At 38.1% G+C, this 13,226-nt stretch overlaps 1 protein-coding gene across 1 annotated transcript in view; it reads right to left on the reverse strand.

The window, feature by feature from the left end:
* Positions 1-138: 138 nt before the first annotated feature.
* INTS6 (integrator complex subunit 6) overlaps positions 139-13,226 on the reverse strand; it is a gene marked incomplete at its 5' end in the record, with an annotated part of 17,111 nt that continues 4,023 nt past the window's right edge. The window contains 11 exons of the mRNA XM_008935235.1: positions 139-781; positions 5,065-5,158; positions 5,605-5,976; positions 6,646-6,880; positions 7,497-7,639; positions 8,854-8,980; positions 9,089-9,304; positions 11,038-11,148; positions 11,562-11,656; positions 12,158-12,290; positions 12,419-12,571. Of these exons, the coding sequence (XP_008933483.1) occupies positions 688-781; positions 5,065-5,158; positions 5,605-5,976; positions 6,646-6,880; positions 7,497-7,639; positions 8,854-8,980; positions 9,089-9,304; positions 11,038-11,148; positions 11,562-11,656; positions 12,158-12,290; positions 12,419-12,571 (1,773 nt within the window). The remainder of the gene's footprint in view (positions 782-5,064; positions 5,159-5,604; positions 5,977-6,645; positions 6,881-7,496; positions 7,640-8,853; positions 8,981-9,088; positions 9,305-11,037; positions 11,149-11,561; positions 11,657-12,157; positions 12,291-12,418; positions 12,572-13,226) is intronic.

A 13,226-nucleotide genomic window follows, 5' to 3' on the forward strand; every position in this document is an offset into this window, starting at 1 on the left:
GCCACATGATCCTCCTGTAGCTGCAACTCAGCATTACCTTCCTTTCAATGCCTTCTCCAGTTGAGAACAGAATATTCAGTGACACAACTGCTCTTTCATTCTTTAACACTGAACCTAGAACATACAAGCTGTGGAAAGGGAAGGCAAAATGAGTGATTCCAATAAAAACTGTACTCAAACCTACACAAAGATTAAAATAGAGCTTTTATTGATGGAATAACAAAAGTGCTTTTCTTAAATATTTTTTTCAAAATACATTTATACAACTTACAATAATATATCCAAAATAACTGTATATACAAAACATTACCTTGTTTAATGCATGTGCTTTTTCTCTTTGAAAATTACAAAGCAACTTTTTGGCAAAGTTCAACCTTAAGAGGTGATCGTTTTGAAGGTTGGATTAAGAAAAATAGAACCTGAGGGAAAGTGACACTTAAGTCCATGACAAGCAAGAAGTTCTCCATTTATTTAAATTAAAAAAAAATGTTTCTGTCATATTTTTCACATTACAAAAATACCAAGTGAAAAAAAAAAAACAAAAACATGATGGATATTTTTATCATTTTATAGAGCAGCTTCTCATTCTTTCAGGTATAGGAACTTGAGATAAGGGTGCATGTCAAAAATGAATGCAAGTAAGGACAGCAGTGCCCTGCTGTGGCTTTCTCCTGTGTGCAGTGGTTCTTAGCTGCTGTTGATGTGGTTGACCTGATTGGATCTACGATGGATTTCTTCCAGAAAACTCTCAAGCTGTTCTATCAGCATTCGTTTTTTAAACCTGTATTTGGAAAGAAAGCATAAGAAGGGATGCACATAGTCATACATGAAACATTGCTCACAAAGCTTTTACTGAGCCTGGAAACTTCAGTTATTGTTTTAGGTCCACTGCATGATGAGGTTATATATAGCTGATAGGTATATACACTGTCCTTAAAGTTCTGGTAAACTACCAACTTGCTTTTCCATTTGAGAGATACAAAAATTCTGCTTACTACAGCCTGTTGTAGCACACTGCTGGACACCACTCAGCCAGAGTCCTGCTCAGAGGGCCTCCTCTTAGGTCACAACAACCCCATGCAGTGCTCCAGGCCTGGGGAAGAGTGGCTGGAAAGACATCCACTGGAAAAGGACCTGGAGGTGCTGGTCAACAGCTGGCTGAACATGAGCCAACAGTTCAAGGCCACACCTTGAGCACTCTGTTCAGTTTTGGGCCCCTCCCTACAAGAAGGACATTGAGGTGCTGGAGCATGTCCAAATAAAGACTGAAGCTGGTAAAGAGCACAAGCCTTATGAGGAGTGGCTGAGGGAACTGGGGTTGTTTAGCCTACAGAACAGGAGGCTCAGGGGAGACCCTTAATTGTTCTCTCACCAGCCTGAAAGGAGGTTGCAGGGAGGTGGGGACTGGCCTGTTCTCCCATGTTACAAATGATAGGACAAAAGGAAATGGCCTCAACTTGTGCCAAGGGAGGTTTAGGTTGGCTATTAGGAAAAATTTCTTCCCAGAAGGGGTTGTAATGCACTGAAGCAGCTTGCCCTGGGAAGTGGAGTCACCAACCCTGGAGGCATTTAAAAGAGCTGTAGATGTGGTGCTTAGGGACATGGTTTAGTGGACCTGGCAGTGCTGGGTTAATGGTTGGACTTGATCATCTTAAAGGTCTCTTCCAACCACAGCAATTCTAGGATTCTATAAGTTACTACTGGTGAAAAAATAGCCACTACACAGTGCAGAGTACATTTCCTGAGAAGAAAATACAAATTAAAAGTTTTAGAAAGAAATTACAGAAAATATAGATGTAATCCATACCTGGATTCATTCTCTGCAGTTCTACTCCATATGGATTACATAAGTTTGACCAGCAGACCATTCTGTCACCTTTGCTTACAGCCCTGCTTTGGCACACACAGCTCCTTCCTGCTTCCAGCTAGCCCTCTCCTTTCTGACACTTCTGCACTGGAGAAGCTGCTCCTGACAGATGCTTTGGCAGCAAAGATAACTCACACTCAAAGATAAGCAGCAATTAAAAGATCACAGACTTTGTCAGCTCAGTACTAACCTGCATTACACACTGAGTTCAGTCCCAAGCTCTTACCAGCACCCCCCAAAAGCCTCTAGAGTCCCAGCCAGGCCTCCTAGCCCATGTTCTTGTCTCACAGGAACGTGGCATCTGCCCTAATTCCCAGACCACAGACCTCACCACAATCCCAGCTTGACTATGGGGAAACCAGCTCCCTTTCCCAACCACTTAGTATCTTACTGAATACCCATGGTCTGGGCCAAGCCATCCTCCTCATCACAAATCTCCACAGTAATCCCACAGAAACCCCAAGTACTGCTTCCTCTCCATTCTTCCTCATTGCTTTCACAACTACTCTCTGCTTATTGAGAAGTCCTAACCCAGGAAACAATTATTCCTTACTGATTTTTTTTCAAGGCAGCAGATGCATTTTATCACATGCATTAATACTGTAATTAAGATAATTAAGCATTGACTCCAATTCAACTCTTCACTCTGCTAAGAATATCAGTACCCTGAATAATAGAGCTCCCTTAAGTAATTCTACTTACTGTGCAGAAATCTTCATTATTATTTTGAAATTGGTTGCATTAATTTTTGCCAGCAATTTTAGCACAAGTGCTCAGCTCTTAGTCTAGGTACATACTTTGTGCTTTGCTACATGTGTTAGTAGCTTAAAGCTCTTAATTTGGAGAATAAGAGGGAATTGAACTTCTCATACAGAGAAGCTGGTTGATTTGGAGAACGTTGATCTAGTTTTTGTCAGCTTTTGCTCTGGACTATTGATCAGAGAATAAAACTCCCACTTACTCTTAGTGCTAGAAGTATGAATTGATTGCTATGCCAACTCCAGAAACACTGAAGACTTCTCTACTATACTGGTTAATTCCTTTTAGCCCTTTCCTAAGTAACTCTTCATTTTGTGTATCCAAAGTCATAGCCATCTGTTGGGAAGTCACACCTCTTGTGTTCAGTAAGGACTCCTCATAAGCACTACTACTACTCAACCCAGGCTAAACCAAATGCATATTATGAAGCATAAGAAAAGTCTGTCAGAACAGAAACAGCTAAGGATTTAAATTGAGATGTGGTACCTCCTCACCAATATTTTCACAACAGACTGGAATTAAAAAGAAATCCAGTATCAACCTCATCTTGATTTCTGCCTCTCAAAAGTGATGGTCTTGCTGCTATTAAGAGGAACTGTGAAGCAGTCAGTTTTCAGAGGAAGACAAAAACTGGATTGTTTTAGAAACCTTCCTCTTCCCTCACAACTCCCCAGTGGATTAACCCCTAGAATTGAACGGGGACTATTTTTAACCCTTTGTTGTTACAGCAACACATTTTGTTGTTGAAATGCTCAAGTGCTTTCAGTTTCACAGTCAGAGCTCCTTGAAGCAGCTAAAAAGAGCAAGCATCCCAAATTTGTGTTGCACTCTGTGGCACTGCAAAGGTCAGCTTCAGTTAAAACAAGACTAGCTTGACAACTCTGGAGATCCTAAAGGTGTTTCCTGCAGGGAGCAGGGAATGTGACAGCTTGTCTGGGTAAGGAAATGGCAGAGAACTACACAGGGATTGCAGGCAGGTGGATAAAATGACCACACCATAATAATCTAATCTAGGAGAGAGAAAGGACAGGGATTAAGCTGTCCCTACACTCAGACCAATAAGAATTAAACTTTAACAATGGTCAACAGAAACAGAACTGCCAACCTTTTCCACCAGTAGGTACAGAAAACTGTTGGCTGTGGTAGGAGGCAGAATTTCATTTCTGATGCATCCAACAGCAATAATCAACCACTGCCAAATCTTGTAGGGAGAGAGTCAACTCAACATAACTGGAATAGAGACAGAGGCTGTGCAATAGAAATGAGAATAAAGAGCCTAATTTTAGAGGCACAAATATTCTAACCCCACTAAGGGCTGCCACAGACTCCAGGAGCAATAATATTGTTTTAGTGTGCTGAGACAGTGAGGAAGCATGTGTAGGCTACAGAACAAATCTGACAGGTGATACAACAATAAAAACAGCTAAACCAAAAGCATGATAAAGTAATTATTGCTATAGGAAGAGCATGATCTGTGTAAACCTGCACACCCCATTGCAATGGCAGTAGAAGGCTAGAGGAGCCATGTGAATGTTCAACGTTCAGTCTATCTTAAATTCTCAGCATGGTTTCATCCAAAAATTACTTTGATTTTTATTTAATCATAAAACTTGTTTAATAATGCCACAAGAAAAAAAGCTGACTACTACTACTACAAAAAAATAGAGAAAAAACACACTATTTTTTGAGGCTTCTGAAACATCTTAAAGTTAGTTATATTTATGATCCAAGCAAGATGATGGAATCATTAGTTCAATTCAAACACTATTGGCTCCAATCATAATTACATGTTTCTCCTTTCTTTCCTCTTAGCAAAGATGTAGAAAGCTAAGCAAGTAGAGTCAGTCTAAGGAAGCTGTAAAGGAACAGTTTCTACCTGGACTGACAACAAGAAGTCTCTCTACTCCACTGACAAACTACCTCCCATTTCCACAGCCTCAGACAGGACTGCAATATCTCTGAAGGAAATAAATCTGAAGAGCAGAGACAAATCTTTATGGAGCATACCTGGACCTAAAGCTGTTTTTAGGACAAGATTGTGAGTTGATGCAGAATAATGCATTTTGATTGTTTCCAAAAAACCCAATTCACAGTAAAATGCAGTTCCAGCAGTTTTTCAGATTAGCAGGACACTCACACCTAGTCTGTGGAGTCTGAATGATTTTCTGAAGTTACCTTCTCTTTCTATACCATTATCCATCTACATTTACAGTGATTTGAGAGGTACAGATGCTAACATTAAGACAAAAATCTCTGGAAAAAAGGGAAGCTTGGGCAAACAACACATCAGGAAGTTTGTGTTTGGGTTTTTTTCTAGGGAGTTATTTACTTGCAGTGCAAAGCATTGTGTTGGCAAGTTTTGAACAAAGAACTGTCTGGTTGTCAAGCAGTTATGAATGGCAGCAGTTTTAGGAGACTAATACAATTCAATAACCTACCTTGAAGCTTCTTTAATAACATTTTGTAAAAATATCAGTCGGGTTTGTAAGCTTCCTTGTACATGCTTCAGTAGAAAGAAGATTCTTTCATATTCTTAAAGAGAAGAATAAAATCACAAGTTACATAAGAAATACCTACACATGTCTGTTATTACAGACCCAAGTGAAATGCAACAGATTTCATTCAGTTTTTGTAAGCTTTTAGGATCTCTCTCCTATCAACCAGACCTGTAGCAATGACAAACTGTTTAATGAGCTGAAATGATACTACAGTTTAGGATCCTACTGGAACACCCAACAACTTAATTCTAATACTGATAATATAGAAAGCATGACTTCTGTGAACATTGAGACAGATAGCAATGTTTTAATGGCTCATCCAAGAAATTTTTAGCAGAGGTTTTAAACCAAACTTTTTCAGCTTTAAACTTATTTTGCTTCAGTCTCATGGTTCAGCATGTTTCTAAAACAGAGATTTAAGAATAATTCCTTATCTAGCTCTCATGCCAATCATCTGAAAGAGAGATTGGGTATACTTACTCCTTCCTGGTTTTCGGATCTCTTTCATGATTTGTGCTCTTATCTCTATATTAATCTCTCTGGAACTTCTGCAATGCACTGGTTTTTTCCCTTTGTTGGGTGAAGACATTGGCAAGCTCTCTTCAGTACTTTGTTCTTTACTACCTGATTCCTCATGATTCTCCAAAAAGCCATCAACATTCAAGTTATTCCCTAAATGTTCATGGCCTCCATCCTCTGTATTATCTGCTGGTCGATCCAGTGAATTGAACAGAGAAGAGGACATTGAAAACTCTGAATCCACAGCATTGGGGAAAATGTCTGATGAAAGTGGGTCTGTAACATGATTCTCAACCACATCATCCATTGTGACTTCATTATTTGTTTCTGATGCTGAAAAAAAACAAAGATTACACTTACCAATTTCACACACTATCACCTGATAGAAGTCAAACAGTCACTTCAGTATTAAACTCTTGTAAAACTCTGCTACAACTTGTGTAGCCTACTGTACATGCCAGGCATAAGAAAACATGATTGTGGGTTGTAACACTGAGCACATTACTACGTTCTCCTTGCAACAAATGGCTTAAAAAAATCACAGGTATAGTCTTTATATGAAAAGGAAAATTGCTACCTGAGCTACCAACAAAAGAAAAAGCACCTGGAAAATGGGGTTTTATGACATGCTTGTCTTTCCTCACTAAACTGAACTGACAAAGTTTACTTCAATGCTGAACAGTGAGCAAGACTGCTACATCACACCTCAGCCCCAAACCAAGAAGGGAAATAAGCTCATTGCACTACAGAAAAATTAAAATTAACTTCATATTGTGGTACTTCTGGAGCATCTGAATTCCCAGGCAAAGGAAGAACACCCTTCTGACTGTTTACACTGTCTCCTCATTTAGTACAGGAAATAATATTGTTTATAGTGGGAAGTTCATATGAGAGAGGCTTCTGTTTGAAGGCCTACATTCACTCTTTCTATAATTAACCCCAGATGCACACTTAAATACTTCATTTTCCAAAACAAGAGAGAAAACTGTAAGATAAACTTACTTTTGTGAATGGGAATAGGTTTAACAAGGTCAGGCTGTGCTTGTGTGATGGGTGTTGGTGGCCCTTTTCCTCCAATGTGGTTGTTGACAACGGGGGGAGTCTGCGGTCGGCCTCTCAGCAGAGGGGACATACAACGCCGTCTCTTGGGAACCCCTTGCATATTGGGTTCTCCAGGTCTTTTATGTTTATTTTGAGGTCCTGATACAAATTCATCTGCTTCATCTATCATCATTCCCTGTAGTTAATGGGGAGAATTCTTAAACTTTATGCCAAAACCATATAAGATAGAAAGCAATTCATGCTTTTCTAAAGGCAACGATGTACAACATGCCATTACTTGTTGAACTCTCAAAAGTCAACCAAATCCTTCCTAGACTAAATCAATGTGCTTAAGGCCCTTATCCAATAGTCTGCCAAGTAAAACTGAGTGGGCTGTCAAATTTCCTTTTCAGTAATTGCAAAATGACTCAAATGCTTAAAAGAAGAGCTCTAAATGGCATTGGTAATTAGGTCAAGTCCAAGACAGATTTGCACAAGAGGGAGAGTCCGGGCTCTCAAAGTTACAAGAAGCTTTTTATGGGGGAAGTTTAGTAAAGGAAACACTGTTAGGTGTTAGCAACAAATATATTTCACCTATAACACAAATCAGAGGCATAATGTTGGTTTTCCAGTAGACTGTCCTCCATAGGACACTACTGATGGAAAATCATGTGAGACCCTTTCATGTAAGTGATACTTTTCCAAATATTTGAAAGTGTTTCTCCAATACATTGCTCTTTCAATGGTTTAATTGGCAGCGTGCACACTCACAACAGCTCATTTTCTCTAAAAAACCTTTACAGAAAAGTCACCTTTTTGTCCAGTTTGAATGGATTGCCAAAGGTATGAAGCCTTCGTGGTTGATCAGGATCAAGCTCTCGGAGTGGAGAGGGTATTTGTTTGAGATACTCCTGGTAGTTTCCCATTTGTGCTATAGGTACACTGTGAACTTGATCTATCATAACAGAAGGGTTTATTAACATATGATACTGCTCATCTTCTGAGAATTTAAGTCTATATCCACTTCACACCTCCCCATTTCAGTCTATCAAGTGCATTAGTGAGATACATGTGTAAAACTCACCATTACCCTTGCTTAATTGTTATTCATAACATTGTGTTTTGAGCACAGGAAACCTGCTTAAATCAATCAGTGTGTGCCTTGTGTATTTATCATTTTGACAGGCAAAGAAGCAACAGTTGTCATGCATGGATGTTACTTTTCCAGCATGTCCCATAACTTTGCAACAGGCCAGATGGGTGAAAAAAAGACTAGGAACAAATTATGACTAGAACATTACTACAAACAAAAGATATGTTAATGCAAAGTAGTAATGCCACGTTGCATACAGCTTTGACATAACTCTACCCAACTTTAGCCACCCAAAATGTAATTATTGAGACTAGCATTTTCCCAAAGCAAGTTATTTTTTGACTGCTGGAATCAGGAAATTCTTCAAGTCCACAGGACCTAATTCTGGATTGGTTATGGATTCAGTTAAAGATACCATGCCTTTGAAATAGCAGAAAAAAAACCACTAACGTTAGTTTTTATGTGGTTTTACCCCTTCCCCAAAAAGAGCAACTTCTCTGCATGTCACATTACATTATCACTTAATCACAGATGTTAATCTGACCTAAGCAGTGGCAGGACTAATGTAACGTACATTTTCACTTGCATTGCTCTTATTTTCTCCACTTATTTCATCACCTTCTGTGCCAGAAGACAGAGTAGAAAGGCAAAGGAATAAATGAGCAGACTACTGAACTGTTTTTTAGCTGGCCTGAAGTGAAAAAGAATCACACAGGCAGCACCCAAAGGGCAAGCTTACTTTCCTACCCCTCAAAATCCACTTCTGTGGAGAGAGATCATAATGTTCAAAACTGCCCTGCAATATTTTTCTCAGATAGTTCAGATAAAAAACAGCAAAGAAAGAATCTTATGTAAAAGCCCAAGTCTCCTCATACAGACTAACAGAGAAGTGAGTCTGCAATCTTCTCTACCCTCACCATTTTTTCCTTCCAGTAAGTTAATAACCTAAAAAACGATGCAATTTAATGGCAGTATCAGACATTCATCAGGTTTTGAAGAACTACATTGTTTGTTACAGTCTTTTTTTATTACCAATTATATCATGTGTAGACAAAAAGAATAAACTGTTAGCTGACCTTCATCTTGTCCTTTGAGGAACTTGCAAGTACTCTTCAGTAAATTAGATCTCATTCGTGTTAACTGATCCAAAAGATTTCTTCTGGGTATGTCATAAGCATTTCTAAAAGTCTGAGGTTTCAAATCCTATGGTTCCAGTAAATAAAGTCCCAGTTAATAGCCCGGATGAAACAATATCCAGCGTTTCAATGGAAGTATATTGAAAATAACAACATTACACACAGTGGTGCTTACCTTATTCAGCAAAGCTATTTGGAACCCAGCATACTCCTTCATATTGAGGTCTAGAGGTCTATGAGGAATTTCCCCAGTAATCCCCTGTAGCAGCTGTTGAAAATCGTTCCTATGTGCCATAGACAGGTTGTGTGATCTGCTTCTGACCTTAATTCCAGTCTCTTGCGCTACCTTTTTGCCTACAGAGCCAATGACTCTATCGGACTCTATTTTGGCCTTAATTTGAAATAAATAGATAAATAAGATTGACAATACGCTCTTAAAAGGATTAGTCAGACTTATTCATTTTAAAATTCCTACCTAGAAGATTCAACAATGTGCTAACACACAACGTTCAAAAGCAGGAAGAATGCTCAAGGAGTGTTTAAGACAAAACCATTTAATGCTTACTAGAATTTTAAATAGAGTGAACAGTTTGTGCCTAGGTCTTCTGCATATTTCTCCTCTGCTGCCCATTATGGTATCTAAGCACCAATATGCATGCAATGCTTTTATTTTCATCAGTTGCTGTAATTTGACTGGTAATTCTCTGCAAATCTACCTGTACTCAGACTGTTTTCTGTGATAACTCAACACTACAACTCTCCAAAGACCGATTCTCCCACAACTATAGTCGTGATCAGTCACACCATGGGATCAACTTTTTAAAAGCTCACTATGAATTGCTGTAATGTTCATAAATATGCAATAGGTAATACCCAATTTTGTGGGGCTAGACAGACCTAACCCTCAGTATTATGTTAGAGTTGTACCAAAATTAAATATGCTCATAAATGCCAGGTTTTTGGCAGAATACAGTTGAACAAAGAGCCAAAAGTAATTTAGCAATACATCTGCCAATGCTGGTTTTCAGTTTCATATAAATGTATAGGCTACTCAAAACTGAAATATGTACTTAAGAAAACTGAGTCTCTACTGGCAGTGCCTGTCAAAAGTTTAAAAAGTTTAAAGTATGATTTGCAGGGCACATTATTTTTTTCAGTTTCACATAAATGTATAGGCTATTCAAAACTGAAATATGTATTTAAGAATACTACTGGCAGTGCCTGTCAAAAGTTTAAAAAGTTTAAAGTATGATTTGCAGGGCACATTATTTTTTAGAAGTCTAGGATGTCTAGGTTGAGAGATAAGTTCACAGAATACTGAGCTAAATGACTATGATTCAATAGGATATACTGTAAATTTCAAGATGTTTGCCTCCTCAAAAGACCATTTATATTAAAGTCTTAAGAAAAAGCTGGTCTGTTAGAACTCATTAGCTAAATTACAAGTACTTGCACTATTGTTTCTTAAAGTTTCAAGCCTACTGCATCATTTTATTATCTTGAACAAGAAAGCTTAACATGCACAGTTCAACAGAATAAAAGTGGAGGTAGCAGGGCAGAAATGCTTTAGCTGGTGCAGGAGACTAGTCAAAGATACGGGCACTATTTTGAACACAGTCAATTTCAAAAGGTCACTTGCCACATCTGTATCCTTATTTGAGATGCTGAATTATGTCAGTTTACTTCATATTTACTAAACACTTTCCACTTAATTTCACAAGCCAAGAAAGGATACTTTCTGACTCTGATTCAGATGCACAAAATACCTATTTTCTGGAAAAAAATAAAATCCTAGAACATCCTTAACATCTAAGATAAGACAACATGTTTTCTTTTGGACAAAAGTATGTTACTGTCTGTACAAGTAAAAATTCTCCTTACATACAGCAATCATCTCAGCTTACACCTCCATACCTATCTTTCCAGTCCAGTCTATAAAGTCTATTATTTAAATGTTAATTTTTCCTTCCATTCAAAAATCCAAAATACTTTTTTGCTAATTCCACATGGGAAGGTATTAACTTGCTCTTTTTGCTCCTTTTTCCTTCAAAGCCATTGAATTTGAGTATTAAGATCATCCTGATATTAGAATAAGTTTTTACTGCTCTTTTGCTGCAACATTACCTGCTGACTCAACTTTTTGAGATAAGAAATGACACTGTAACTAAGTCCATATTCCACATTGTCAGCTATAAGGTTTGGTGCTCCCATCATTCTCACAGCTTTCTTCAAAGGCTGAAAGATGGAATATAACATAGAGTCAAATATAGATTTATAAGTGTTGCATACATACTTCAACTAACTGTATTCATTTCAAATAGAACCTGAGGTCCTCAAAGTTAGAAAAGAAAACCAAAGACCCTCAGGGCAGCATTTTTGTTCTTTTAAAGCACTGTTCCATTTATACAGAATCAATTATTAACAGATATCATTTATATACAAGTCACAGCTGATGAAACCTTCATAGCACTCAGGTCTCAAGCCTTCCACAGGACTCCAGCAAAAACAGTAAGCATCATTATGCATGAAGTTTAGCTATTCTCTCAAATATGTAGAAATACATATTTCTACTTGAAATAAGGAGTACACCCATAGTGGAAAGCTAGCCAGTTACATAAGAGAAATGTTAATACAGTACATCACCTTACCCCAAGATAATAAGGTGGCATTGTCTTCAGATAGCTTTCAAATGACTGTCGCCATTTCAACGTAGGCTTTGCCTTGTGGACTTTAAACAAGTCATCTGATGGTTACAAAGAGATGAAGCAAAATGAAAAGTGTGTCCAGACAACACTGCATCTTTTTTTCTAATAAAAGAAACTCTCAAGTGTCAATTCCTCACTGCTTAAATTTATGTATTTTAACATAGAACTGAACTAAATATACACAGACGACACTAATACTGCAGACAAAAGATGGAACCTGATTATTTATCAAACTGAATTGGTAACTGAGATAACATATTGGGGAAAAACAGCTCCTAAAATAATGAAAGAAAGGAGAGTAAAATGTATTTGTAAGAATGATGATTAAGTAAGTCAGCTTACACATCAAATCTGAGTCACAAAGGTCTGTCAACCGGTTACAAGTAAAACAAGTTACTGATGAGAATAGACATTTTTCAACATTCTACCTTACTAGAGGTGTGTGATTAATACTGGCCTTCATTGCTGTAATCTATTTAGATGAGATGAATTTATCAATTGCCTGCAACCTAAGAAAATGTTTATAAAATGGTACTTACCTAGCAGTGGAAGGAGGACTGGATAATTGTAAGGCATCACAAATAAATTCACACAATTCAGCGCTGTACTAGCTTTCAAGTAACCAAAAGGATGGCCAAGTTCACTATATTTTGCACTATTGCTCACATACACCTGCAAGAAAACACACAATATTGTATGGAACTCCAAAAATATTGTGCTGAAATTTTACATCCTGTTTTGAACAGAACATCTCCAAAAACCAGCATCGTACAAATCACTTCAGCGTGCGCTCTACTTGCCTGCCAGCAGGTCTGAGGGGATTTCCTTTCCAGGATAAACTGGGTCAGTGGTGAAGGTTCCAGCTCGTATTTATCAAAGGGCAGTTTGTCAATGACCATGGGCTCGCAGTCAGTGCAGGAGAACTTCACCACGGGGTGGGAGGTGCGAGGGGGCTGCACACAAGCATTCCACTGTTAGTCAAGGCACAGCGACCCACACGCTGCTCTGTGACAGCTCAGGCAACACAGGTTCTTTCAGAACAGATGTATTTAAGGAGTCTATTCAATACAGGATTCATATTTATTATTAAGGAGTCCTAAGTGATTAATTTATGATGTTAGCACTGTCTTAATATTTGAAGGAATCTTATTTTCTAAATAAATGCCTATTATTTTACCCAACGAGACAAGTATGCAAGTGAAACTTCCTGCACACACACAAAAACTTTGCAAACAGAAGTAAATCCCAGTGCAGACAAAAAAAAATAATCATCTTCAGTGCTAGTCTGGGGCATGCCCATTTTGATTCCACCCCAGAAGGAAGCACTGTACTTGTGCATTTGCTAACTGCCTCCTGCACTTTTCCTCCTTGGCAAATTTAACCATTACAAAATCCAAACTGAATTATGATGAGCAAGAGCAGCATGAATTCAGAAAAAAAAAACCCCAAACTTTAGTAGAACACACATTTGAAGTAGGCCTGTGAAAAATTATTTCAATTCAAGCAATGTAAGTGTTTAGATTTTAACCTTCTCATAATAGCAAAAAGGTCTCTGTGCCTTGAGTTTCAAGTCTAAGTGACCAACATACCTGAAATTTCTCCTGCTGA

The sequence above is a fragment of the Merops nubicus genome, unplaced genomic scaffold (assembly GCF_000691845.1).
Source record: "Merops nubicus isolate BGI_N331 unplaced genomic scaffold, ASM69184v1 scaffold450, whole genome shotgun sequence".
NCBI lineage: Eukaryota > Metazoa > Chordata > Aves > Coraciiformes > Meropidae > Merops > Merops nubicus.